The 26,661-nt window shown below is 35.0% G+C and overlaps 4 protein-coding genes across 18 annotated transcripts in view; 2 read left to right on the top strand and 2 right to left on the bottom strand.

Annotated features, from left to right (window-relative positions):
- Positions 1-7,990, bottom strand: part of LOC129247079 (uncharacterized) — a 41,020-nt gene extending 33,030 nt beyond the window's left edge. For 4 of the 13 annotated variants that reach the window (XM_054885982.1, XM_054885984.1, XM_054885992.1 and 1 more), the window contains exons 1-3: positions 7,596-7,978; positions 5,644-5,677; positions 5,429-5,554 (exon numbers count right to left, since the gene is read on the bottom strand). In XM_054885982.1, coding sequence (XP_054741957.1) covers positions 5,429-5,528 — 100 coding nt within the window. In that variant the 5' untranslated portion in view covers positions 5,529-5,554; positions 5,644-5,677; positions 7,596-7,978. Of the gene's footprint in view, positions 1-5,428; positions 5,555-5,643; positions 5,678-5,745; positions 5,911-7,595 lie in introns of all 13 variants that reach the window. The other 9 variants (XM_054885989.1, XM_054885983.1, XM_054885988.1 and 6 more) reach the window with 9 other exon arrangements.
- Positions 7,991-11,137: 3,147 nt separating this feature from the next.
- On the top strand, positions 11,138-12,551 carry LOC129248581 (protein FRA10AC1 homolog). Its single transcript, XM_054888194.1, has 2 exons — positions 11,138-11,562; positions 11,711-12,551. The coding sequence occupies exons 1-2, from the start codon at positions 11,341-11,343 to the stop codon at positions 12,188-12,190; spliced, it is 702 nt and encodes a 233-aa protein (XP_054744169.1). The 5' UTR covers positions 11,138-11,340; the 3' UTR covers positions 12,191-12,551.
- Positions 12,552-15,829: 3,278 nt separating this feature from the next.
- Positions 15,830-17,368, bottom strand: LOC129248462 (mitogen-activated protein kinase p38b). The gene has a single exon (XM_054888015.1). The coding sequence runs from the start codon at positions 17,288-17,290 to the stop codon at positions 16,205-16,207; it is 1,086 nt and encodes a 361-aa protein (XP_054743990.1). The 5' UTR covers positions 17,291-17,368; the 3' UTR covers positions 15,830-16,204.
- A 1,164-nt stretch (positions 17,369-18,532) lies between these two features.
- LOC129247250 (ATP-binding cassette sub-family A member 2) overlaps positions 18,533-26,661 on the top strand; it is a 31,118-nt gene continuing 22,989 nt past the window's right edge. The window contains exons 1-9 of one of the 3 annotated variants that reach the window (XM_054886302.1): positions 18,533-18,600; positions 18,804-19,015; positions 19,077-19,197; positions 19,254-19,454; positions 25,209-25,462; positions 25,527-25,752; positions 25,810-25,959; positions 26,018-26,196; positions 26,258-26,468. In XM_054886302.1, the coding sequence (XP_054742277.1) occupies positions 18,836-19,015; positions 19,077-19,197; positions 19,254-19,454; positions 25,209-25,462; positions 25,527-25,752; positions 25,810-25,959; positions 26,018-26,196; positions 26,258-26,468 (1,522 nt within the window). In that variant the 5' untranslated portion in view covers positions 18,533-18,600; positions 18,804-18,835. Of the gene's footprint in view, positions 18,739-18,803; positions 19,016-19,076; positions 19,198-19,253; positions 19,455-25,208; positions 25,463-25,526; positions 25,753-25,809; positions 25,960-26,017; positions 26,197-26,257; positions 26,469-26,661 lie in introns of all 3 variants that reach the window. The other 2 variants (XM_054886301.1, XM_054886300.1) reach the window with 2 other exon arrangements.

Below are 26,661 nucleotides of genomic sequence, written 5' to 3'. Positions count from 1 at the left end.
GTTTTGATCCATGGGTTGTATTAGAGCCGTACAGTTTGGAGGAAAGCACATTACCGATATTTGGTCATCGTAGCCGTGGGATAGCGTTAAGCATTATCACTAAGAAGTGCTTTTCCCGAAGATTTTGCGTACTAAGGAACTGTGAAACCATTCTTCGAATAAAGTTAAGGTCAAGCACTTTTATCTCCTTTTGTAGACAACAGTAAAATGTCAGTAAAATGTTTTAATGAACACGGATTCGCTGACTTCCCAATAACCACTATTTTTACTTTATGGTTTCCAGCAGCGGCAAGCTGCTCGTTATGCTCTCCCTACTAATCCTATGGCCCGGAGCCGAGATTTCTTTTGAGCGCACAAGAGTTTTATCGGGTAAGAGCTCCCAAAATAAGCCAGATTAATCGGCATTGTATATCTGCTCTTTTGTCAATCTAAAATCCATAATTGTTTTGTTAAATTTTTTTAAAAATAGCTTTTATTGTAAGCACCATGCAAAAGTTAACGTAAAACTGTAATTTCGCCAGCAAATAAATTAGACTGTTACAAGGTCCAGCACTGGAAGTGTAACCAACTTCAGACCGCTCGCGCAGCTGATGCACGGCCATCAGCTGTCTGTTGGCTAAATAACAATACGTGGCATGGCGAAAGAACTGAAAATATTTGTCCGTAACATCCGCGACATCCTAAAAAATTATCTCAAAGTCAAGCCTTACAAAATCCAAAACGCGCATGATCTCACACCAAAGCAGTAACAAGTCAGACTTGAGAGAACGAAGGAGTTGCTTCGCTTGGCCGAAAGCGGTCAATTACAGAACATTGTGTTTTCTGACGTAAATTTTTTTCAAATTGAGCAATTCGTAAACTCCCAAAACGATAGGTTTTATTTGACCGACCGTTCATACGAGAATTTGAGTCATCGATTTGCCACCAGGAGGCAGCACCCGCCACAGCTAGTGGTTTGGCCCGCTGTAACGGCAGATGGACGCTCTCCAATATTTTTCATCAAGCCTGGCGTCAAGGTAAATGCGAAATATTATTGGGAAAGTATTCTGGAGGTTGCTTTGAGTGAACCCAGAATGGCTAAAAAACATTCACCAGACGGGAATCCGATGGAGCCATTTTGGAGAGCGAGATCCGAACTAAATGTTTATTTTTTATTGCCCGTTGGTGGACGAAATTTTATTTGGTAAATAATATTTTTAAATTTACACAATCAGTTGGACTTTTATCCTTTAATGATTTCCGGACATATTTAAAACAGACTAGCAATTAAGAGGAGTGTTGAAAAAATTCAATCAGCACGGCTCGATAGCGCTCAATATTTACCGTAACGGCAGCACCTTCCTGATTTCGAAAGAAATAAGGACCGATGACGCCGCCAGTGCTCTAAGAACTTCGCAAAAGGTTTTTTTTCTTTTCAAAGTAAGTTTCCACAATTTGGAAGCGTTGTTCTGGTGATTCATGATGACTTGCCAAATCTTACTGAATGGAAATATCAACACAGTTTGCCATTCTCAGATGTCAAACCATAGTTACCGATATTGATAATTCTCATCCAAAAAATGAACACCATATACATATATATTATTGTTTGGTATGTAAGATTGTTAAAATTAAAAAAAAAAAAGAGGTTGTCTGTAAAGTCGGTTTACTGACGATAGTTTTACGTGACGTCTTAAGAAAATACTGATGTAATGGTTGCAATTTTCAAAACAAAATTTTAGTTTTATTTGTTTGATAGATATTTTGTATGGATATAGAGAAGGAGGTAAATGGAATAGGTCAAGTTACATTTACACAAACGTGAAAAATTACGAAACATTTATCAAATTCATGAAAGATATGTTCAATTTCAATTGTGCATCAGACGTTAATAAGTAAACAACACTAAGAGGCAACATCATCGATTTGACTATTTCAAGATACATTACACTCGAAACACTCGCTTTCATTTCCTACTTTTCCTATCATCGTCCTATTCTCAACAGAGAAATGATTCATATTTTTGTTTGAAAATTGCGCGAAATTGTATATGTACATATGTATATGCATGTTTATATAATATGTTTTGGCATAGGACATTTGTATATTAGACTATGAAAATTGCACCAAAGTATATGTATGTATGCATGTTTATATATGTACATATATTGGTATACAACATATCTTATAAGGTATGTGGTAAATATTACCATACATTTTTTCCTTCATATATAATAACTAGCAAACCCGGCCCCCTTCGCTGGGCACACTAAAATAGAATAGATATGGTTTAGAACAGAAAATATATGATTTTCATATTATTTATTTCTTTATTCTTTATTAAAACGCTTTGGCATAAACAATATTTTTTGTTTTTCTATTTGTTTTTGAGTAAATATAAAATATATATTGAAAATCAGGAAAAAAGAAGATTGTTTTTAAATTTCAAATCAACGCATATGAATAACTAAGAAACAATCGTCTTTTTTCCTGATCATCCATGAATTTTTCGTTTCAATTTATATGTTTTATTAAGCATTGGAGCACGAACACATAATTTCATTCGGATTTCACATTAAATTCTCAAATTTCGTAAGAAATTATTCACTGTTCCAAAATCCACTCCAAAAAAATTCACAAACAATTTTTACATGTTGCACTTACGTTTTTTCCTTATGGCATCCAAATCAGAAAGAAATATTGACACATTGTAACTCACACTCTCAATTTGACAGTTCAGTTCTACCCCAAGCGTTAAAAAAGTAAGCGACATTATGGCTGGTTCAAAAGAACGCTGTACCCGTTGCCAGTGCTCCGAATTACAACCAAACTTTACGAAACCCATTTTCAATACTTACTTAACAATGTGCGTAAGTTTGGTTTAATTCGGTGCAAAGACACGGTGGGTCCACGTTTTGGCATATATTTCGAGACCCTAGTCATCAATAGGTATGAAAATTACCCCGTATTAAAGCACTTATCAACAGCTTTCATTTGATACCCATATTGTACATACACAACCAAAGGTTACCCGGGTCCACGTTTTGACCTCTATCTCGAGACCCTAGTCATGGAGCGGCATGAAAAATACTCTGGACTAAAGCATTCACCAACAGCTTTCATTTGATACCCATATTGTACATACACATCCGAAGGTTACCCGGGTCCACTTTTTGACCTATATCTCGAGCCCTATTTCCAAAATAAAATATAATCCATGTTACTCGTGGATGATGTAGCTTTCGAATGGTGAAAGAATTTTTAAATCGGTCCAGTAGTTTTTGAGCCTATTCATTACAACCAAACAAACAAACAAAGTTTTCCTCTTTATAATATTAGTATAGATAAAGTAATAATAAAAACATTAAAACAACAGGTATTATTAACAACTAGTCGTCACTAATTATAAATTCGGTAAGGATGATGATGATACACTTGGTTTTATTTTAAATTCTTCAAGTAAATCAAATTAATAATAATCAATAAGAAGGCATATGCAAATACAAATATGTAAATTTATATATATTACATATGCGCATATACATGCATATATATGCGCATTCAAGTAAGAGAGAGCCAGATGTCGAACGTTTGCGAATGGGGGGCCGATCGTGCTCTTTGTCGTTCGTTTCGCTTGCAGTTCAAGCAAGGTAACGATGAATGAGCAAGGTAACGACGATGAAATTACTACTCGCTAAAATATTTTTTAGTTATTTAAATATTTAATCATATGATTATATAGGAGACACATCTTACATGTAGCTCTAGTAAGCCTAACAGAGTTATAGGAAAAGACTAACGAAATTTTTTGTTAAGTGTTTTAGGTATCTAATCATATGGTAGTCCTGGTGCGGGTTAACAACCAAAATATATACACTTATGCTCGCATAATTAGGTCACTTTATCTTTTTTACAATTTTCAATACCTTTCATGATAGAGTTTTAGATTTTTATATAGTATGGCAAAAAATTTATAAATCGAAGTTTTGAGTTTTGTACATAATTTAAAAAAATTTAACAAACTTCAAAATATGTTTAACTTTTTAATCCGAATCTTTATTAAACTTCAGGATATGCAGTTTTATAGCTTGTTGAATTTTACAATAATAAAGAGAAAGTTTGGAGTCGCTCAAAAATCGCGATAATTTTTGGCAATTTCTTCCATATAAAATACTTCCCAACATATACGACTTTTTGTGGATTTAAAAGACAATGGGAAATACATCACACACGAGAACAACAGACGAAAAATGCTTTGAAAAATTACGGAGATCTGACCCACACGGTTGGTGATAGCCGAGTTATTATGCTCTGGACATTGTATTTTCAGCACCTATTTACCCAGAATGGAACCAGATATACTCAACATATGTCCAGTTTGTGAAGGCAGGGCCGTAGAGAGCATATCCGGGCCCGGGGGAAAATCGCAAATGCGGGCCCTTTCCAATATTGTCGAATTCATATAAATACGTATAATCTCGAGTCCAGGCCCCTCTGAGAACTCCGGGCCCGGGGGAAAAAGTACCCGATCGTAGTAGTTCACTTCTCCGAAGTTCTTTTGTCAATTTGATGGAATAAATTTCGTGGTGCATCTTTGACAAGATATAAATCTAGGTCGTTCCGGCGTTCCGGTAGCATAGAACCGAATATCGTGGGAACGCTGGGCTTACAATTAAATGAGATAGACGATGGCGACCGATAACCTTATTGCTTTTGCAGGGTTTTTTAAACTGCTACAACAACCGGATTAAATATACTCACACTAATCTAACAACACTAATCGGTCGCCGTAGCCGAATGGGTTGGTGCGTGACTACCATTCGGAATTCACAGAGAGAACGTAGGTTCGAATCTCGGTGAAACACCAAAATTAAGAAAAACATTTTTCTGATAGCGGTCGCCCCTCGGCAGGCAATGGCAAACCTCCGAGTGTATTTCTGCCAAGAAAAAGCTCCTCATAAAAATATCTGCCGTTCGGAATCGGCTTGAAACCCTCCATTTGGGGAGTAACATCAAGACGCACACCACAAATTGAAGGAGGAGCTCTAACAAAATGTACAGATAATTGTAATTTGCTAAATGTGTTTTTTGAAAAGAGGCCAACAACTTTAATGCGATTGAGCGGGATCCATAATGGCCTATTCCCATCAGATAATCAACTGCAATCATACTGCCAAAAATTGTCCAGAAACCGCACAGAATTGGTGAAAAGGAAAGTTGTTGTCAGGACAAAGAAATAGAGATAAAAACACTCAAAAACAGGTTTTTAATGAATTCCTCAGTATTTTTTAATAAGCCTTTTAGTAAATTTTACTCAAATTTAGTTTCAATGGAAATTTATTTTTCAGATTTTAGTGAAACATTTGTTTCCAGTTTACCATGACTAATAACCGAATTCAAAAATAAATGTTTTGCTAAATCAAAATTTAATAAATATAAAAACACTTACCATGTAGATTTATAGTACAAGTTGTATTGTTTCCCCGATCGAGTACAACAACACTTGTAGCCTGCGCTGTTGCAGAAGTCGCCGCTGCTGTTGTCGCCATTACGATATATTTTTATACACTGGATCCTTCAAAGGCATACAGAACACCAAAAAATCAATTTAAAGCCGCAATAATTTACATGCAGTAATTATACAATAATTTATACGCAAATTACCTAAGCAACTGTGTTCACATCGACTGCATTCAACCTTTTAAAGAGATGTTTGTTAGTAAATCTAACTTTCGATAGCTAATTTCTTTTTAATTGCTGATATACTTTAAATATGTAACCTTCACAGCTAGTAAATACACGAACTTCAAACAAACGTTTGGGCAGATACTAATCTTTTTGTTCTTTTCTTTAAGGTTTGCTGTATTTTCTTTAAGGTATTGTAGCCGATGATTATTTACCGCAACCGCTCATTATCGACCTTCAAGGGTACTACAAAAATTGAAATATTGAATACTACCTAAGTCAGTGTGAATGTTATTCTAAAAGATCATTTAACAGGGGTTAGATAAAATATTATAAGAGCTTAACAGGCAATATCAAGAATGTATTTATGTAGTGGTTGATTCCTGATAACGACTTTCAAGGAAAGAGAATTCATAAAAGTATTATATACATGTATATACAGGGTGCTTCTGTAATTATATATTATTTTGACACTGACAGCTCTTCCCCCCGGAAATCTTAACAGAGAATCAGTAAATACCGAAATCATAAAATACCGAAAAAATGTATATAAAACAAAAAGTAATATCTGGTTTGTGCGTGACTACCATTCGGAATTCAGAGGGAACATAGGTTCGAATCTCGGCTAATCCATTCGGCTAAGGCGGTCGCCGTTAAATTGCCACAATTGAGGATTATGAGAATACTTGATAATAATAGTATGGGCGCCTTTTTAGGGTATCTGGCAGAGATCCTCCTCCTTATGTTGTTCCACAAATAGAGAAATCTACAGTTTTACGCCGCTTCCGAATGGCAGACGGTTTTGAATGAGAAGCTTTTTCATGGCAGCAATACAGTCGAAGGTTGTTGACATTTCCCGCCGTGCAGCGACCGCAATTAACAATTGCGTTTCCGAAACGACCCGGATTTATATCCGGCCAAGGACTGTCACTCCAGCAGCATTCACCGTATATAAGTATGGGGAATGTTTATGCTGCTACAACAACAATAACAATTGGTGTTTCTTGTGTCCGGGGTCTCGAAGCGGTCCACCTGGATGGTAATCACCAACCTACCCATTCGGCTACGGCGGCCGAAAATAAAATAAATAGAAGTATTAAAGGCCGCACAAAATGTGTATTAAATGTAGTTTCTGATTGTGCTTTAATTGCATATTCTAGGGCTTGTCTTAAATACTTCTTTACCTTAACTACTTCTATACTTCACCTCAAAAATGCCTTTTGGTAAGTCTGGAAGGTGCGGCGTCTTAACGTGAGAGATGGCCTGCTTTGCTTATACTAATTCTGATAACTACAACCACTCTGTCTGGACGAGATGTACGATAGATTATGATGTATTGCAGCAATTGGTTGTGCTAAACGTTTTGAAGGAGTCTGGTGATACTGTAACAAAACCTATACATCTCCTTTACTGAGAACAGCAAAAAGGTCGGACAATATGATTTGGGTTGACTTTGTGTAATGCCGCATGAACAACTTGAGACAAAGTACAATGATTTATTTAATGAAATTTGGTGAAGATTTTAAGGAAGGGTTTCTAGACAACACGTTACTTCACTTATTATTACACATGTATGCTCAAATTATCTATATCATCACTTTCCAATTTTAAACAATAATAACAATTCATTGGAGCTGACTGACAATAATATTGTGTTAACTTTAAATGTTTGCAGATTTGCCATCAGTAAAGGCAAAAAAGTATAGCACTAATCTATATTTGCAGCCGAAAAAGTCGTTGCGGGGACTTTAGAAACATGTATGAGTGAAAAATTCTATTCAAGTTAATTTTATATCATAAATTTCTGCATGTAAACCTTTCCTGCATTCGGAAAATGCAAGTTTTATAAATTCATTGTAAATAATTGAGAAAATTTAACGACTTTTGTGTATGTAAATAATGTTACTTTAATACAATGAAAACTCGTTCACCTTGAATCGACTCTAATTTTTGATAAAAGCACAATGTTTCCACTGCAAAATAATATTTTATTTGCTTCTAGTTAGCTATGACATACACTGCGGCTTAGACTTTCTTCGAGATGCTATGTCTAAAGTGCTGTAGGTACCCGAAAACTCCCAAAGCTTTAAAGGAAATTAAAATACGCGATCGCGAGACAAGTGAGTCAAAATTACTTCAACTTTTTTATTAAATAAGCTCGGGGAAATAATTATAATTATTTACGTATTTATGGCCTAGCACACGCACCGAAATCACTATTGAAATAAAGAATTTCTCTAACTTCTCGAGTATGCAGCCCACCTTCTAATTCATTCTTGCACTGTTTTTTTCCTTTGCTTTTCCACACAAGGAAAAAGTGTTCAAAATAAAAAAGACAACTATCTTATGATGACAATTCACTATGCAACTTTTTAAAAGACCGTTCGACAAACAAGTTGTGTCGTGTCACCTTTATTCGGTAGAAGTAAGGAATTTGATTTGGTACTAGAGGTGTTCACAGTTAGTTACATATGTAAATAAAATATGTTAGTATCCTTTGGGGAAATAAAACCAATTGTTTGAACATTTACGTAATGATTATCTTTTTATTCTCAAACCTGATTTTGTGGCTTGGTTATATTGTGATATGGGACATTTAAACTAAACAAACTAATGAAACGAAGTGCCGCGGTTTGTTCGTGTAAAAGCCCAGTAAGTCTTATCCAACAACGAAATGCTTAAGAATTTTAAGTGTTCTCTCCCAAAGGGAGATGCTTGCAAATTTTTACGAATGGGAAATTTGCAGAAACTTGCACGTTTCAATGATAGCTGATGGCCACGGTTGCAATAAAAATGAAAATATGCAAACCTTTTTTACTCCTTGTGAGGTAAATCATAGAACCATAAAATGACAACATCATTTAAAGTCGTATATTCTTGCACGATGGGTGATAAAGGTTGTGTGTGTTTTTCATTACTTTAAAGAATTACAATATTTTATTTAAAAAAATTCAGCTGTCTTCAGTAAGATTAGATAAAGATGATGTACATACACAGACGTTACGGGAGTGACCTTAGACAGAAAATATTCCAAATGGAACTGACGAAAAGCTTCCAAAGGACAAATGAGACCTTGCAGGATAGTGAACTCAATTATCCAGTTGAACTTGGTAAACGGTAATTTGGAACCAATGGTTACAAACTTCAGACAGCTACATAGGGGAAAGCGACAATTTTCGGAAATCCAGTTTGGGAGGTAGTTATTGGAGCTATGTCTGTACTTCACATATTTTTAATGGCTGAAATCATGGATAAAGTAAAAATTGGACGCATTTACATTGGATTTTGATAACAAGTTTTTATTGTGTCAGAATACATAGAGAACTGTGAGCACCGGGTATGAGCACAGTGTACAATCCAGAAAGGTAACTCTAAGTCACCGTCAATGGATTCCGTCAAAATCGGAAGCCGGCATATGAGCTAATGTGGAAGGAAGCTGTGGGACAGGTCAAGTGTGGCTAATAGAACTGCTGAGGAACAGGAAGGAAGGAACACTTGCAAAAGGTAGGTGGAGAGTGCCAACGAAATTGGCACAAACACATCCAAATGTTCTTGTTGGACTTTCGCTCAGCAGTGCATTAAACTACTAACATTCGGTGGAGATGCTGCTCCTTCAATGGACGATCGTAGTCATTGGGAAACACTGCAGGGGGATACGGATGAAGTACACCCCCATAAGGGGCAACATACCCAGTAATGAGTAACGAGATGAGAGATCAATTTGACCGTAATGTGAACTCCGAAGTATTCAGTGAAGTTAATTAAGTACTTCTTTATAATCCGCAAAGAAAGAAATACAAGTTGATTTAAAGATTCAATGATGTGGTGTATCGTATACAATGCAATACTGGACAGGGGAAAGACAACATAGTTCACCTGGAGATATTGGCTCAATTTGAATCAAAGAAATTACGATAGTTATTAAGCAAATTACAGGATGACAAGTTTGCGCTATTCAATGAATTCTCACAAACATGTAATTTCACCCCTTTTTTCTTGTTTCTTATACAGGGTGGCAGATGAAAGCCGCTACCAAAAAAAAATGGAATAACTTTTTTTCTTTTTAAGTTATCTGTTCCATTTTTGTTTTTTTTGCAGATTGATCTTTAAAATTTATTAAAATGGATAACTGGGACACTCAAACAAGAATTTGGATAGTCCGCCGCTATCACGCACTGGAGTCCGTAGTTTTGGTACAGAGAGAGTACAGGCGGATGTTTGGCGGCGATCCCCCGAGCAGATGGACCATAATGAGACTGGTGAATAATTTTGCTGAGCAAGGAACAGTCGCAAGAAGGCCTTATCATCGAAACCCACCAGTTCGGACGGAGGAAACGATCGCTGCTGTAGCTGCAGCTATACAAAGCAATCCAAGGGTTTCAACAAGAAGCTTATCTGCTCAACTTGGTGTCAGCCGACAGTCTTTGCAAACAATAATGCACAAAGATTTAGACTTATTTCCCTACAAAATTCAAATGGTTAACAAACTGAATGCAGCAGACTTGCCGGTTCGCTTGGAATTTTGCCAGAAGATCCTGCAAATGGTGGAAGAAGACCAAAACATGTTAAACTGCCTTTTCATGTCTGATGAGGCCCATTTCGATTTAAACGGCAATGTGAACAAACAAAATTGTCGAATATGGAGTACTTCTAACCCACAGATACTCCACGAGACGGAATTGCATCCTCTTCGCGTGACAGTGTGGTGTGCGGTTTCTTCACGCTGTATTGTCGGGCCTTATTTTTTTGAAGAAAATGGTCGCACCGTTACGGTTACTGGAGACCGTTATTTGAAAATGCTGAAAGAATTTTTCTATCCAGAACTACACCGAAAGAGAATTCCTTTCAACTCTGTGTGGTTTCAACAAGATGAGGCAACGTCTCACATAGCCCAGACTGTTATGACAGAGTTGCGACGAAAATTTCCCAATAAACTGATTTCAAGAAACTCCGAATTTTGTTGGCCCCCCAGGTCGCCTGACCTTACTGCACCTGACTTTTTCTTGTGGGGTTTATGTAAACAAGAAGTTTATAAAACAAAGCCAACAAATTTGGATGAACTAAAACAATCCATTCGGGCAACAATTGCGGCTATTCCTGTCGCAACTCTCAAAGCAGCAATGAACAACTTTTTACTAAGATGCCGCACTTGTGTCCACGAGCATGGGGGGCATTTAAATTCAATTATTTTTAAAACTAGTTAAGCTACTTTTAATAAAATTTAATGACTTTCGACTTGAAAAAAAATAAATGAATTCCATACACTAAAAAAAAAGTTATTTGAGTTTCTTAATGTAGCAAAATTCATCAGCCACCCTGTATAAAGCAACATTTTAATATAGGTATAGTGAAAATGTTTACACCCTAAAAGTCCATGATCTAAATATTATAGAATGTCCAGACACTTTATAAAACCGGTAAAGAAAAGTGCAATAAGTGGCAATGCCAGACATTATTTGTCAAAGTTTGTTTTTTGTGTTTACATTTGAGTTGTTAAAATAGTGAAATAAATAACGCGAAACCGACAAATCGGTAAATACTGAAAAAAAAGAATACAAGTTTTACAGAATTGTTTTTCTTAATAACCTTTGAGCAGTTAAAATAATCTCTGTCCATATCGACTATTTTCAAACAAATTTTGTCACTTGAGCCGTAAACTAAATAATTACCCATCGTATGAACACCCATTCAATGAAATCGTTAAGCTATCAAGAGCGACATGATTACATTTTCCAAAATTTTATTCTCTGTGGTAAATCGTCTGGAAGGGATAAGCACTATCATGACATCGATATTATAAAAGAAAAACATCGATTCTTATGGGACGAAAATGATAAAACGGAAGAAGATTCATGGGAAGTACGCTTGGCTAAACGTTACTATGACAAATTATTTAAGGTAATGTTCAAAATCTAAAATAAAATTCTAAAGCGTCGATTACCGACCGCAAAAATATCAATATTAATAAGTTTTTTTTATGAACCCACAGCTCTGCCAATATTAGTAAATATATGTATGTCTAATATATGACCCTCTTACTTTCAAGGAATATTGCATAGCAGACTTAACTCGTCACAAAGATAACAAGGTTGCTCTGCGCTGGCGTACTAAGGACGAAGTCGTAACAGGAAAAGGTCAATTTCAGTGTGGAAGTAGTAAATGTGAACAAAGAGATAACTTGCGCAGCTGGGAGGTGAATTTTTCCTATCGAGAACAAGGAGAGCGCAAAAATGCGTTGGTCAAACTTCGTTTATGTCCTACTCATTCAGAGCAATTAAACTACACTTCTCGAAAACGAGAAATTAAGCGCTTAAAAAAGTCTGTTAATCGAAAACTCGAAAATAAAATAAATGAGAAGCATCCACATGTGACTGAAGATGTAGTAGTAGACGCGGTACCAGAATCTGCTCCAAATGAAACTCAAGAAAACCAGGATAATATATGGGAACGGAAACCTGACGCAGAAATAGAACAAACTTCCCGTGAAACTGACTTTGAACGTTATTTAGAAGACCTTCTGTTATAATTTAGCATTTATATAGTTCTTGTTCATATGAACTGCTTTGTTTGTATTCACGTTTGAGTAGGAATAAAAATAGCGCAAAAAGTAAACATTTATTAAGTGCAGGAATGCAAAGAAATCATGTTAGATCGAATTTAATACATAATACACGTATAATACAGATACAATGTTTCTTTTCAAGAAAATAGCCTATTTTATTGCCGACAATTAAAGCAGCATTCATACCAACTGAACTATGGATAATTCGGCGATAAGTATTTTGCCAAGTTATGTTTAGAATTACATATTACAATAAAAAGTTTATATTGTTCATGTGCCCTGATACACAGATATTATATGAATACTCCCAATATAATAAACACAACTTTCGAAAATTGTAATTTTTAAAACACTAGCTTTAATGCTGATTAGCATCAAAATACACTGCTAACATTTTGTAGTTCGGCGTATGCAAAGAAATTGTCGGTTTGGGAGTCAGTTCTTGTCGGCTGAAAAATAATCGCGACCTGAAAATGAACATGTATGTATTGAAAAGAAATTTTCAACGCCTACCACGTTTCTGAAAGCTCTAACTGAATTCAAATATTATATTTAAGTAGATCTTTTCGAGCTCCAATTTACTAAAACCCTTTGAAGATACAGTTAATTTACGATTGTTATAAAGTACGGAAGGAGAAAACTCCTACACATAAAAAGCTCACTCGAAACGGAGTGAATGTAAATTTTACAGATTTGTCATGATGCTGAGGTGTGCAAATGATCATAAGAGATAAAATTAGGGGAATATAGTATGAAGTATGCAGTCCTCAGCACTCCAATTTACTAGAACCCTTTGAAGATACAGTTAATTTACGATTGTTATAAAGTACGGAAGGAGAAAACTACTACACATAAAAAGCTCACTCGAAACGGAGTGAATGTAAATTTTACAGATTTGTCATGATGCTGAAGTTTGCAAATGATCATAAGAGACAAAATTAGGGGAATATAGTATGAAGTGTGTAGTCCTCAGCACGAAAACTGTAAGAGAGCTATGGAAGGAACTAGATTTTGCAATATACTTTCCACTTTTCCTCAGAAAACAGTTTAAAATAATATCAACGAGAAATGACATGGATTAAAAATTTAAGAAATTAAAATTGGCAAAATCTGTTAAAATAATAATAGTAGTAATAAAGTTTGTCTGAACTGACATCTAAGTTGTTACAAATCTCATAAATTTGTTACTAAATATTAATTACCAAAAGTCATAAACTGGTAATGCAGTTGTAAGCAATTAGTAATACCTTGTACTTTCCGATTTAAAAATGATTAATTAATTTAATAAATATTTAAAATAATTATTCATTTTAAATGAAAATGTTTATATGCAGCAACTTTAATAACGCATGTCATGTATAATAATTTGTAAACGTATACAGGGTTCCTTTCAAAAATTCTAACAGTTACGAAATATCAAAGAGCGAACATTACCATCGTTTATAAAATACGATTACGTTCATGTGGCTACTTCAAATGGTTTCGCAGAAAGTTTGTCAAGATTTCCTGCAGGAAAGAGCTGTTACTATCAAAATAAAATATGGCCTGTCTGCAGATACTCACTGGTTAGCTGCTGTATTATTATTTCGCACGGAACATGCTGCTAAAAATTATGGACAATTTGAATTTAATTTTGCGCTGACACAATAAATAAACAATATTAATCTTCAAAGTAGTATTTATTAAATAAAAACTTACTTTAACTCTACTATTTCAATTCTGCTAGTGATGCCGGAGGAATTATTAATTGTTGCAGAAATTATGGGACAGAACGGAATGCTGATGTTGTTGTTGTAACAGCATAAACATTCCCCATACTTACATACGGGGAATGCTGCTGAAGTGACAGTCCTTGGCCGGATATAAATCCGGGTCATTTCGGTAACGTAGAACCGACTGTCGTGGAAACGAACGGAATGCTGATAAAAAGTAGCACTGTTACAATTATTACAGCTCGAACACGATATACTATTAGGATCAAACATACATTTCCTGAGATTTGCAAAGATTAACTTTTGCTGAGCGAACGAGTGTAATCTAAATTAGATATCTAAATAGAGTTAATAGTAATGGCTTCAAAAGAAAGCGTAAATATAAAAATATAACGTTTTTTGTTTATGAAAACGTTGAAGTTCGCCTACAGTATGACGATGTTGGTTCAGTAGCGTCACCGCTTGTCGTAACTTTCTGTTAGCCTTGGTTTCATCTCAAAATTCGTTCCAGACGAATTGCTTTAAGGGGTTATATACATATGTACCTTGTGTTGGACTAAAAAACCGAAATTTTTTTATGGCATTTTCTAAAAGTACATCATCTTAAACTTTTTTATAGTTCGCTGGAATTAATTTTTTTTTTTTTAATTTTTCAACCCCTCAAAAATCGTTTTTTTAGTGCAAAGCGGTTTTCATATCGAGAAAATATTTTTTTGGGTAAATAAACCGTTCAAATTCACTAAAAAACATTTTTCCACAATAATCATTTAATTTTTTTGATTTCAGTTGAGCTGCTCATGCGCTACCGTGATCACTGCAAGCCTCTTCTAAAAAACCACGTTTCGAGGGAGGAGCGATATCAACAATAAATAATAATATTTTTTAAAATAAAAACACCAAAATGTATTCTTCGAGAGTTATGATATATGCCTCATTTGAATAAAAGTTCTAAAACATATTAAAAAAAAAGTATGACAATCGTCCATTTTTCGCGCTCACAAGGTATATAACCCCTTCAGAATGAATTATCCAGAGTTTATTTTCCTTTATTTTATTAATCTAACGCATTACGAAATATAAAGGTATGACATAATAAATTTTTCACAATTAAAACTTCAATTTGTGTATCATAATCTAAAGTGCCTGGGCCGAGATAACACTTTAAATCTCCTTCCTGACTAATTAAATATACCTACTTTGAATTCTTATAAACGAAGCAAAAGTGGCTATGCACGCATTATTATTATGAAACTTTACTTGCGTCTAAATTTTGCATCTGCGATAAACGGATTACCCATATATAATTCAGATGTCCAACATGTGCATATTTATGTATATTTATAACAATTAAATTTTACATATTTACTTTAGGATTTTCTTTCTTTTCTTATTCTATTCAACCGATATCTACAGTTTGCGTCCAAAAAAAGTGTACACCACACATTGACAAGTTTTGACTATTTATTTTTTAATTTTAATTATTATTTTTATATGGAGAAAACACTGAACACCGTCAGCAAGAAAAATTGTCAAAACTCAACGTAATTTTTGAGCTGCTTAAACTTACACTTTGCTTCAACAAAATTTAATGGACTACAAAGCTACATACTCAGAAATTCTGTTTAAAAGGTTTGAAATTTTGATGAAAATTCAAAGTTCGGTTTTTGTTGTAGTATGAACTGTAGTTTTAAAAACAAATAAATAGCCAAAAGTTGCCAATATGTGGTGTACACTATTTGGACATGCTGATCTTATATAATTTAAAACTTTTTGCAGTTAATTTAGTTGGAAAATTCTTCCAATTTATTATTTTAATTAGAAAGGTTCACGAACTGCAAGAACTGTCTAGTCCCACCCGTGCAATGATAATAAAAATTAAAAATATAGTATGTGCATGAATTATGTACTGTCAATTTACAGATATATATTTAAGAAATGCACTAAAAATAATCGAGCATTACAAACACAATGAAACAATTTTAATTTAGCAAACATTAAGCTTTCACGGTCTGGTCTTAAAAAGCTCTTATATGTACATAGAAAGCGAACGTTCTACATCTACAGAAGCGATTAGAGCATACACTTATGTTTACATATTTAGTACAGTAACCTTTTCAATAGATAAGAAAACGAGTTAAACTCAAGAATGTATTCATTTTTATATCTGGTTTTATCTAAGGCATTTATTGTGTTGATTCTAATTTTTTAAACTTAGTCAATTGATTAAGTACATATTAATAAAATTACGTCTTACTTTTTAAGTTTTTTATTTGCATTTTTGTAAGACCGTTGCGTAAGCTGGCGGTGGCTTAAAGCTTAAAACTTCTGTGAACACAAGCTCTTTCCACTTCTCAACAGGCAAATCCATATCTTCAAAACTTTGATCATATAGTGGTGATGTTTGCTCGTCACTTGGGTCATGATACTTCTCCATATATGGGTGGGCCAAAGCTTGCTCCGCCGTAATACGTTTTTCTGCATCCAGTTCTAACATCTTTTCAAGCAAATCTATAGCTGAAGGATTAGCAAATCGAAAAACATCTCGAAAGTTTCTTCGTGTTAATTTTGGTAAGGCTCTTATATAAGTCCGAGCACTTTCTGATGATATTTTTTGCATAAAGTCTTCAGGGGGAGTGCCGAGTATTTCCATAATTAGATTAAGTTGATGTATGTGATCGGTTCCAGGAAACAATGTACGCCCGGTTAGAAGTTCAGCCATAATACAACCAACAGACCAAATATCTACTGTCTGATTGTAATGCATCCAGTTGAGCATTATTTCTGGGGCTCGATACCATCGAGTAGCCACGTAACCAGTCATTTCGCTTTCCGCGGGTCTTGCCAAACCAAAGTCAAGTATTCTCAACTCACAATCTTCATTCACAGCAATATTTGAAGGCTTTAAATCGCGATGTATAATGCCGGCACTATGTATGTATTTTAGGCCACGCAAAATTTGGTAAACCAAAAATTGAACATGGTCATCAGAAAGTTTTTGTGTTCGAATAATATTGTTGAGATCAGCGTCCATTAAGTGCGTCACCAAATAGACCTGTTGAAAATTCTCCAAAGAATCTGCTGGTTGGCCTGGATGAAAAACATCTAACAAGCCAATTACATTTTCATGTTCCATATGTTTAAGTAATCGTAATTCACGATACGTTCTTTTTGCATGAACAGCCGACTGAAAGGGTCGTGCCAATTTTTTTATAGCCACCTTCATACCAGTATTTCGGACAATTGCCTTGCATACTTGTCCATAGGCCCCGGAGCCAACAGCTTGAAGCTGCTGGTATATATCTGGAATCTCCCATTCAGTCCGATTTATATCCAATTTATAAAATGTCGTCATCTTCACCAATTTCTAGACAAGACTTTGTTGACAACTAGCATTTACCCAGTTCGATGCCAAAACAATCGATTATACTTAGTAGAATTTAATTTTTTTAATATTAAATGATATTGAAACACAACAGAAGAACAATGATGACAACGTACTGTCACTTTCACTAAACGTACGATCGCAAATTGTTGATTGATGAAACAAGAAATCTGACATGCCAGACGATGATTTGTTTAATTATTATTAACGATATAAAAAAACACAAGGAAAAGGAATAGATAAATTAATTGACTGCTAGTAATAAACAGTTGGAGGAAATCCGTAATCGACGTCTACTGACAAATTACAAAACTATAAAAAATTGTGGCAGCAATACGCATGCGGAATTCGTAATTAAATTTTGTAATAAGCAACAACAGACCAAAAAAAACACATACTTTTTTTTATAATTTGAGTGCATAATTAATAATATTCAAAAATTCAAATATTTTATTAAGATTATGTCTACAAACCTGTTTTCTTTGCCAGCGTCCATTTTCTTTAGTTTTTATTTTGACGTTTTTCTTTACATGCACTAATTACCAATAAATCCACAAAATTAATCTACCCGTTCACATATAGCAGATTACCTGCAAAATTGGCAATCACCTGTCATTACTGTTGTGAAAGGTTTTGCTTCATAAAAATTGTTTTGGTGGAATATTTCGCTGTTTTTGGTTTGTTTAATTATTTTTAACGATATTAAAAAAAGGCAATGAAAAGAAAAAGGTAAATTAATTGCGCAATTGGCTGCTAATAATAAATAGTTGGAGGAAATCCGTAAACGACGATTACTGAGGTTTCAAAAAAGTATGACAGTAATACGCATTCGAAATTCGATATTACATTTTATAAGATGTAATAAGAGGACACTCGTTTATGGACACACCCTTTTTTGCATTGTTAATAATACCAAACAAACTGTTTTCTCTGCCGGCATCCATATTATTTAGTTTTTACTTTGACGTTTTTCTTAGCACGCGTAAAAATAATGATCTATTACACAAAAAACACAGGGTTGTATGTCAAAAATTATGGCATTATCTAGGATTATTTTATAATCTCAGATTTTGAGAGAGAAATTTTGTATGGGGCTAGACGAAGACGGCGGTAGAGATGTGCTGTGGTTATGCGAATTACGTAGCGTGAAAGCATAGCATTAGACTGATAATTCGATCATGTAAATGGGCTATAATAATCGATTTGTGTATCGTTACGTGTAAACAACATTTTATTGTAACTTGTGATGCGTATTGTAATATACAAATAATAAACGTTTTGTAAGACCAACTATTAGTAGTGAAAATCATTCGCTGCTTTAAATTTCCCAAGCGGCAGAAATCCATGAATAACTTTTATTACACGTTCGAACTTTTATATTTTTTGGTATAGAGGAAATTTGGTTAACGGGATTTTGTGTTAACGATGATTACATTATCATCCTTTTTGACAATTACTAAATAAGACTTTTCTATGTTTATAGTGGAAGATCTGTGAATTGAATACTAAGAAAAAATGAGGGAGAGCATACGTCTTTTCCGCATTTTCATTTGGAAGAATTGGCGACAAATTCGATACTCATGGGTATCTCTGTTTTCAATATTTGTCGGATGCTCTGGTATTTTCATTGTTTACTTAATTTCAACAAATACGCTTTTGACAACGCCCCAAACAACCTACTATAGACGAGACTCTGTAAATATTTACATTCATAAGACTATGGACAATTTTGCTAATAAATTTGATTATTTTATAGTACGATCTTAAGTCGGATTTTCCTACCAATGAAGTTGATCGGATTTTCTATGCTCCAAGCACTTCCCAAACAGATTTACTAATGGAAGCTGTACGTCAAGAACTTCAGTATCCAGTGGATGGTAACTATAAATTTAACAACTTCAAGTGGATATTTATTGCTTAATATATCATAAAGGGATAAAGGTCTTTAACGATTCTGCTGGAATGGTTCAGGAAATGGAACGCAGCTGTAAAGGAAATTGCTATGCTGTACATTTTCTTCATTATCCCTTGAATGTAGGGTACGAAAAGTTACAGTATTCAATAAGATCGACGATTATACGAATATCGCCTAAGAAACGTTATGTTAACGACGAGGAGGTTGCTGGAATCAAAGGTAAATACACCATTATATAAATACGCCACACTAAAGTATTTAAACCGCTTTCTTAAGTGTACCGTTCGCCCGATTTCAATAAAGCAGGCATCGATTTGAAGGAAATAACTGCCTTTAGTGGCATGCTCTCCTGCGGAAATACAAAAGCTAAGATAATGAAATTTTATACAGTTACACAAATTGCCAATACCTTCATATAGCTTTTCTCTGGAACCGCCTATGGTAAAGTACTCAAATTTCATATATATATGCATATATATAATTTACGCGTACACCCTTTTTGGGTGTTTGGCTGAGTTCCTCCTATTTGTGGCGTGCGTGTTGATGTTGCTCCACAAATGGAGGGACCTACAATTTCAAGCCGACTCCGAACGGCAGATATTATTTATGAAGAGCTTTTTCATGGCAGAAATACACTCTGAGGTTTGCCATTGCCTGCCGAGGGGCGACCGCTATTAAAAAAACTTTTTCTTTATTTTTGGTGCTTCACCAAGATTCGAACCTACGTTCTCTCTGAATTCCGATTAATAGTCACGCGCCAACCCAATTTCATACAGCTACGTAAATTGTTAATACCGTATTTCACGCAAAATGCATTAGGTATTGGAAAAGAGGGAGTGACACCTTACATAAATAAATGACTTAAATGAAATTTCAAAATCGTACAATTTTTTATAAATCGCTATAAGGGCATGAATATAAGTCATATATTTTATCACATTGTATAGTTCAATTGAAATTTGATAAAACCTACACTTACAGTTGGAATTGTTAGTGATCGGGCGAGCACTAAAAGCAGTCCTCTAGAATTTCTCATTTATATGTATGTTTACAGTAATCTGTTGCCTTCGCCAGTTCCGTTCTGAGATGCTGGCGCGGCTTTTTAAGTCCCGCCACACTTTTTTGGGAAGTTATTAACATCTTAGTTGCCGAGAAGTCCACTTAGTAGAAATCAACACGCTTACTAGAGTGGAAAATCATGTGAATTAGCCTTACACGATCTTGTTAGCAAGATTGAAGCCGAGCTGGAAGCTGACGAATACACAACGGGCGTGTTCGTGCTCATTGAGGGCGCTTTTGATAATGGCAGTTTCTACTCAATGTGTTCTTCTGCTGAACGAGATGGAGTTAATCAAACCATTGTAAAGTGGATATATTCCATGCTCTCTGAGAGGCTGTTAACCGCTGGTGAGAACAGTGACGAACTAATCACCGTCAGGGCCAAGCAAGGATGTCCCAAAGGGGGTGTTCTTTCTCCGCTGCTGTGGTGCTTGGTCGTAGATTCTCTACTAGCGGAGATGCAGGAACTCGGTTTTCATGTCCAAGCATATGCGGACGATGTCTGTGTGCTAACATCGGATAAATCCCTAAGGAGGCTTTGCACGAAAGTGCAGAGAATTCTGGACAAAATCGAAGACTCGTGCATGGGACATATAACCATAGTCTTGCTTACGAGGAATCATTGAGGACCCAATGTGCCTGTCGTGCTTGGAGGAGGTGGATAGCACTGAGCACTTTCTCTGTGAGTGTCCTGCCTTTGCTAGAGCACGGCTACGAGTTTTGGGTTGCGATGTCGTGAGAATGGGTAATATTCGTTCTCTAAAACTGGATATTTACAGATTTACAGATTTTTCAAAGAATCTGGACTAACTATCTCTATCTTTCCTATCTCTTTCTCTGATACTTTTCTCCTTCCCTCCTTGACTATCTACCCCCTTTCCAAAGCTTTAAATACAATGGGCTTTTTAGCCTGAGCCTGAAGCCACCAAATCTCCTGTTGTTGTTGTTGTTGTTGTTGTTGTTGTTGTAGCAGCATAAACATTCCCCATACTTACATACGGGGAATGCTGCTGGAGTGACAGTCCTTGGCCGGTTATAAATCCGGGTCGTTTCGGTAACGTAGAACCGACTGTCGTGGAAACGTTTTACCAAATCTCCTGGTGCTCCTTGGCTCGACCTTTTCAAATTTCAATTTCAATTTTCATCATCTTGGAGCTTATGGAACTTAGATCCTGCTAGACCCGGGGTTTCCATTAGGAAGGCTATTCAAAGAGGTGCTAACTCAGACATATTTTTATATAGAGTTGCCTACACTCCGATTGTCCGATTTTTTTAATATTTGGGCATAATACCATAATGGGTATATATACATAAAAGGTACGTTACTATATTTTATTTGTGTATCTCTAACGGTTCCTGATATATAGATAAAAATATGATTTTTCATATCGAATTAAACATGCACATTTTGCAATACAGCAAAAACAACAGGAACAATATATTTCGTTTTTGCTTTTGGCCCTTAAAATGCCAAAATCTATAATCAAAAATTTACAGTTTAGAGTGATTTAAATAAAATTTGACAATTTCGAGACCAAATAAATATAAATATATCAAATCAGCTGCTCTACTGATAGTACTGATAGTTATTAAAAAAGGCGAATATTCATAAAAAATAAATGAGAATTTACATCATATTATCGAAAAGTGTTCAAAATCACTTTGTTCCGGACATTTTTCCTTGGGATGCCCTGTCTTTATATATTAAAAGTACAGTAAGTAAGGTATTACAGAGATTAGCAATAAATGCAGAAAAAGTATTTCACCCGTCCACATATGGTAGATTCGTTGCAAAATTGACAATTAGCTATCAAGGCTTTTTTGAAAGTTTTTTTTTTCATAGAAATTGATTTGGTGAAGTATTTTAGTGTATTTGGTTTGTTTTATTATTATTAACGATGTGAAGAAAAGGCAAAGAGAAGTAGCAGCCGGTTCTACGTTACCGGAATACTGTTCACTAGACAAGGCTAGTTTACTGGTGCGGCAGCCCTTGGTCGGGAAAAACTCGAGTCATTCCCGTAACGTAGAACCCTCTAAAACCTACTCGTCTAACACCCCTCTCCCTCTGGAACCAACCTGTCGAAACAGCATTTTTCCTGGGCCTACCCTTAGATGAACCAGACGAGGACGACCGGTGATATACCCTACACTGTCTATTACTGTTAAAACAACAACAAAAACGTTACCGGAATTACTCGGTTTTTTCAGGGCCAAGGGCTGCCGCCGCAATAAACTGGCCCTGTCTAGTGTACCGTACCTCGGAAACAATAGTTACTTTAATTGCGCAATTCGATGCTAGTAATAGACAGTTGGAGGAAATCCGTGAACGACGTCTAGTGAAGTTGCAAAAAATTATGGCAGGGATTCGCATGCGAAATTTTATACATATTATTATGTTATTTCTTTACTTTACCTCCTACTGGAGTATAAGGCTTATAAACTCGTTATTACATTTTATAATAAGCAATGACGGGCCAAAGCGACTATAGGTACACGCTTTTTTCTATAATATGAATGCATAGTTAATAATATCTAACAAAAATCTTATTAGAATTATGTCTAAATACCACTTTTCTTTGTTGGCATCTATGTTATTTTGTTTCCACTTTGACGTTTTTCCTTACATTCGTCAAATTAATTATCTATAACACAGAAAACACAGGGTTGTACTGAAGAACGTATCTTATAATCTAAGATTATTTTATCTCAGATTTTGGGAGAGAAATTTTGTATGGGTAATTTCGCAATCCGCTAAGTTAAGCTCGAAAAAAATAGATGATCTAGTTGATATTTAGAGTTTTTAGATGTAATTAGATAATTATGAAATGTTTGCCAAACGAAAATGATAAATAAACTCTTATACAAAACTGTTTAAAAAGTTGTTGATGAGCACTTATTATTGTTGAATCAACCAGTTTCTTATCTTAACTTCAGTTAGGGCATACACAGTACACCACGCATATTGCAAGCGCAAAAAATTTGCGTATTTGAGCATTCATTTTTTCTGATTTTAAAATAACCGCTACAACCTATTTAAATTTGACGGATTTGAAAGAAATACACTTGCTCGTTCCTACCTTCTGAAAACTTTGAAACACGTTTTCTCAAAACCATGTTTTTGAAAATGGCGTGTAAGATTTAAAAAAAACGACGAAAGTTATCGTTTCAAACCGATAATCTATATAAAGATAATTAAAATGCGCAACTAATTAACTAACAAAATACAAAAAAAAAAAATCATTTTTTAATGTTAATGTTAAAAATAGCGAAAAAAGCACTTTTTTCAATAATTAATTGTGTCTTCATTTTTTCATATTTTTATACAAGAGTAGTTTATTATATGCGGGAAAGCCTTCTGAATAAGATAATATTTTTCTTTTGTGTTTCAGGTGAAAACTACGACCGCAATCTTACACGCCGTTATATTAGCGCGCAACGAGAAGCTGTGCGAGACCCCTTATAAGTCCGTCATTTTGTTTTTTTATTTATGTTAAAAAATTGTTTATTACTCTTCAATAAATGCTGTGTGTCGCTTTTTTCGCCTCGAAATTGAGAAATTGAGAAAAAACATCTTTTTTGAAGCCACCGATAAGAGGCCCCCTTAATTTAAAGCAACAACAGCTTCTAGAGCAGCTTGCATTTGCAATTACAAAAAAAAAATGCCAAGAACAACTTAAAATGTTGCTGAATTAAACCCGGCAAATCAATATATTTTATATGTAGCTGGCTCCAGACTTAGCTCTTCGTATAGATTGTTAATTTATGATCTAAATGGGAAGACCAAAAATATGTTAATCCGTTAATATTAAAGGGTGTTTTTTTAGAGGTTAGGTTTTCAAGATGAAATAAAACGTATATAATTTAATGTTATGGCCAAGAATTTAGCTTTATTATAAAGATAAGGGTTTGCCATTATGTTTTAAAAATGATTTCGGGCAAGTGGCTGCCGCGGCTGGCTCGAATAAATTCCAGCCGAGAGGCCCAATTTTCGACCACTTTTTGCAGCAATTGGGGCCGTATGTCAGCAATTACGCGCCGAATATTCTCTTCCAAGACGTCAATCGTCTCGGGCTTATCTGCGTAGACAAGCGACTTCACATAGCCCCACAAGAAATAGTCCAGCGGTGTTATATCGCACGATCTTGGAGGCCACGCCACAGGTCCACGGCGCGAGATAATGCGCTCACCAAAAGTTTCCTTCAATAAATCGATTGTTGCGTTGGCTGTATGGCATGTAGCGCCGTCTTGTTGGAACCAAAGGTCGTCCACATCAACATCGTTCAATTCAGGCACGAAAAAGTCATTAATCATGGCTCTATAGCGCTCTCCATTGACTGTAACATTATGGCCGGCTTCATTTTTAAAGAAATATGGACCAATGATTCCCTCTGCCCATAGAGCACACCAAACAGTGACTTTTTGAGGATGTATCGGCGTCTCAGCAATGGCTTGTGGATTATGTTCACTCCAAATGCGACAATTTTGCTTATTGACATACCCATTCAACCAAAAGTGAGCTTCATCGCTGAACAAAATTTTCTTGTGAAAATCGGGATCGGTGGCCATCTCGTTTTGGGCCCAAATTTGCACGATTTGCAAACGTTGTTCAGGTGTAAGTCTATTCATTATGAAATGGCAAACCAAACTGAGCATAAATCAAGTGACAGAAAGACAAAAGACCATCTACGAAAAAAGTAGTGCCAACTTGCAAACCTAACCTCTAAAAAAAACACCCTTTATATAACACAAATTTTTTTTAATATTTTTCCAATTAGTTTTATTTTTACTTTATTTATTGAAATGTAGCAACACATGCCGGTAATTAGCTGGTACAATATAATTAAATATTTATACTTGAATATTAAAAATATTCAAAAAGTTAAATTCTTCATTAATGTTTTGCTATTCTTTTAGATGATGATGACTATATTCGATCTGGTTTTATGACCTTGCAACACGTAATCGATAAAATGTTTATAACAATTCACAACCCGAGCAACACCATTAATTTTGACTTCGAAATCGCTTCAATGCCTACGATTGCCCAAAAGACAATAGAGTCTCAGCGTATTATTTGGGTTGGTTCGTTGTATTCAATTATATTTAATGTATTATTGCTCAGCACATTTCTTGTACCTCTCGTCGAAGAAAAACAAAATGGAATCAAGGTAGGAACTGCATTTTATTAAATTTAGACCTTTTTCATATTCCACAAATAAATTTTTTTGTAAGGAATTTTTGGCCATAGCAACACCTATGAATTTCTTAAATGGAGTTAGCTTTTTCGTGATCAGATTATTGATGTACGGAGTGTTTACAGCGGTAGTCCTAATTGCCGGAGGGCTTTATCAGGCTTTTAGTCCTATTGTTCCTATTGTATACATCATAATCTTATTCACTCTATACATACTTTCTGCGATGTCTTACACATATCTCATATCAGTATTTTTCCACTCAGGTAAGTTTGCTCAGAAATGCACTTGAAAGAATATTTATTTTCATTCAATTATTATAGTATTTCATGCAAAAGTTGGCGGACTCTTCCTTCTGGTTATGCCATATATTCTATATTTCTCAAAAGGAGGATTTTCTACTCTGGCGAACATTTTTAGCACAAAAACTTTTATGGAAGGAATAAAAAATTTTCAAATCTTCACGAACAAGTGTAAATATTTTTGGGCACTAAACGGTCTTTGCACGATGTTAACTACTTGCTTTTTTAGATCGCGAAGTTGGTCCAAGTGTGCTTAATATAAACATCACGGAATCCTCATTTACAGTAATGGCGGTTTATAGCATTTTAATTGGCCAGTGTTTAATATACGCCCTACTATATAACTACTTGTCATACATTTTCCCTGGCCCCGGAAGTCTGAAAAGATCGTACCTTTTTCCCATTATGGTAAAGAAATAATTTTTGGTTTTTTTAATATCCCAATTAATTTTTATTTCTTTACTATTAGTCATTGTGGAAGAGAAATAAACCAAGCACTGAATATACAACTAGTAAAATAGGCACAGATGCAATTATAATTCAAAACCTTAAGAAAGTTTTTAAAAAACCAAGGCGCGTCATATCGGATGATCTGAATATGGTAATTAAGAACAAACAAATTACTGTTCTCCTTGGGCATAACGGAGTGGGAAAAACTACTACGCTGAACATGATTATGGGTAAGTTTTATTTTTATTAAAAGCTTTAGACAAAGTGATATTTCATATAGCTGTAAGTCTCCACAAATACAACAATGCTCAGACAAATATTACTGGTAAAAGGTCACTCTTTAATAATACATAATACATAGGTGGCTGCCGTGACCGAATGTGTTCGTGCGTGACCATTCGGTAGCACCTGTGGACATGAAAT

This window comes from Anastrepha obliqua, chromosome 5 (genome assembly GCF_027943255.1).
Source record: "Anastrepha obliqua isolate idAnaObli1 chromosome 5, idAnaObli1_1.0, whole genome shotgun sequence".
Lineage (NCBI taxonomy): Eukaryota > Metazoa > Arthropoda > Insecta > Diptera > Tephritidae > Anastrepha > Anastrepha obliqua.
The sequence above is the reverse complement of the archived record's forward strand: the minus strand, read 5'-3'. Positions and strand labels throughout refer to the sequence as shown.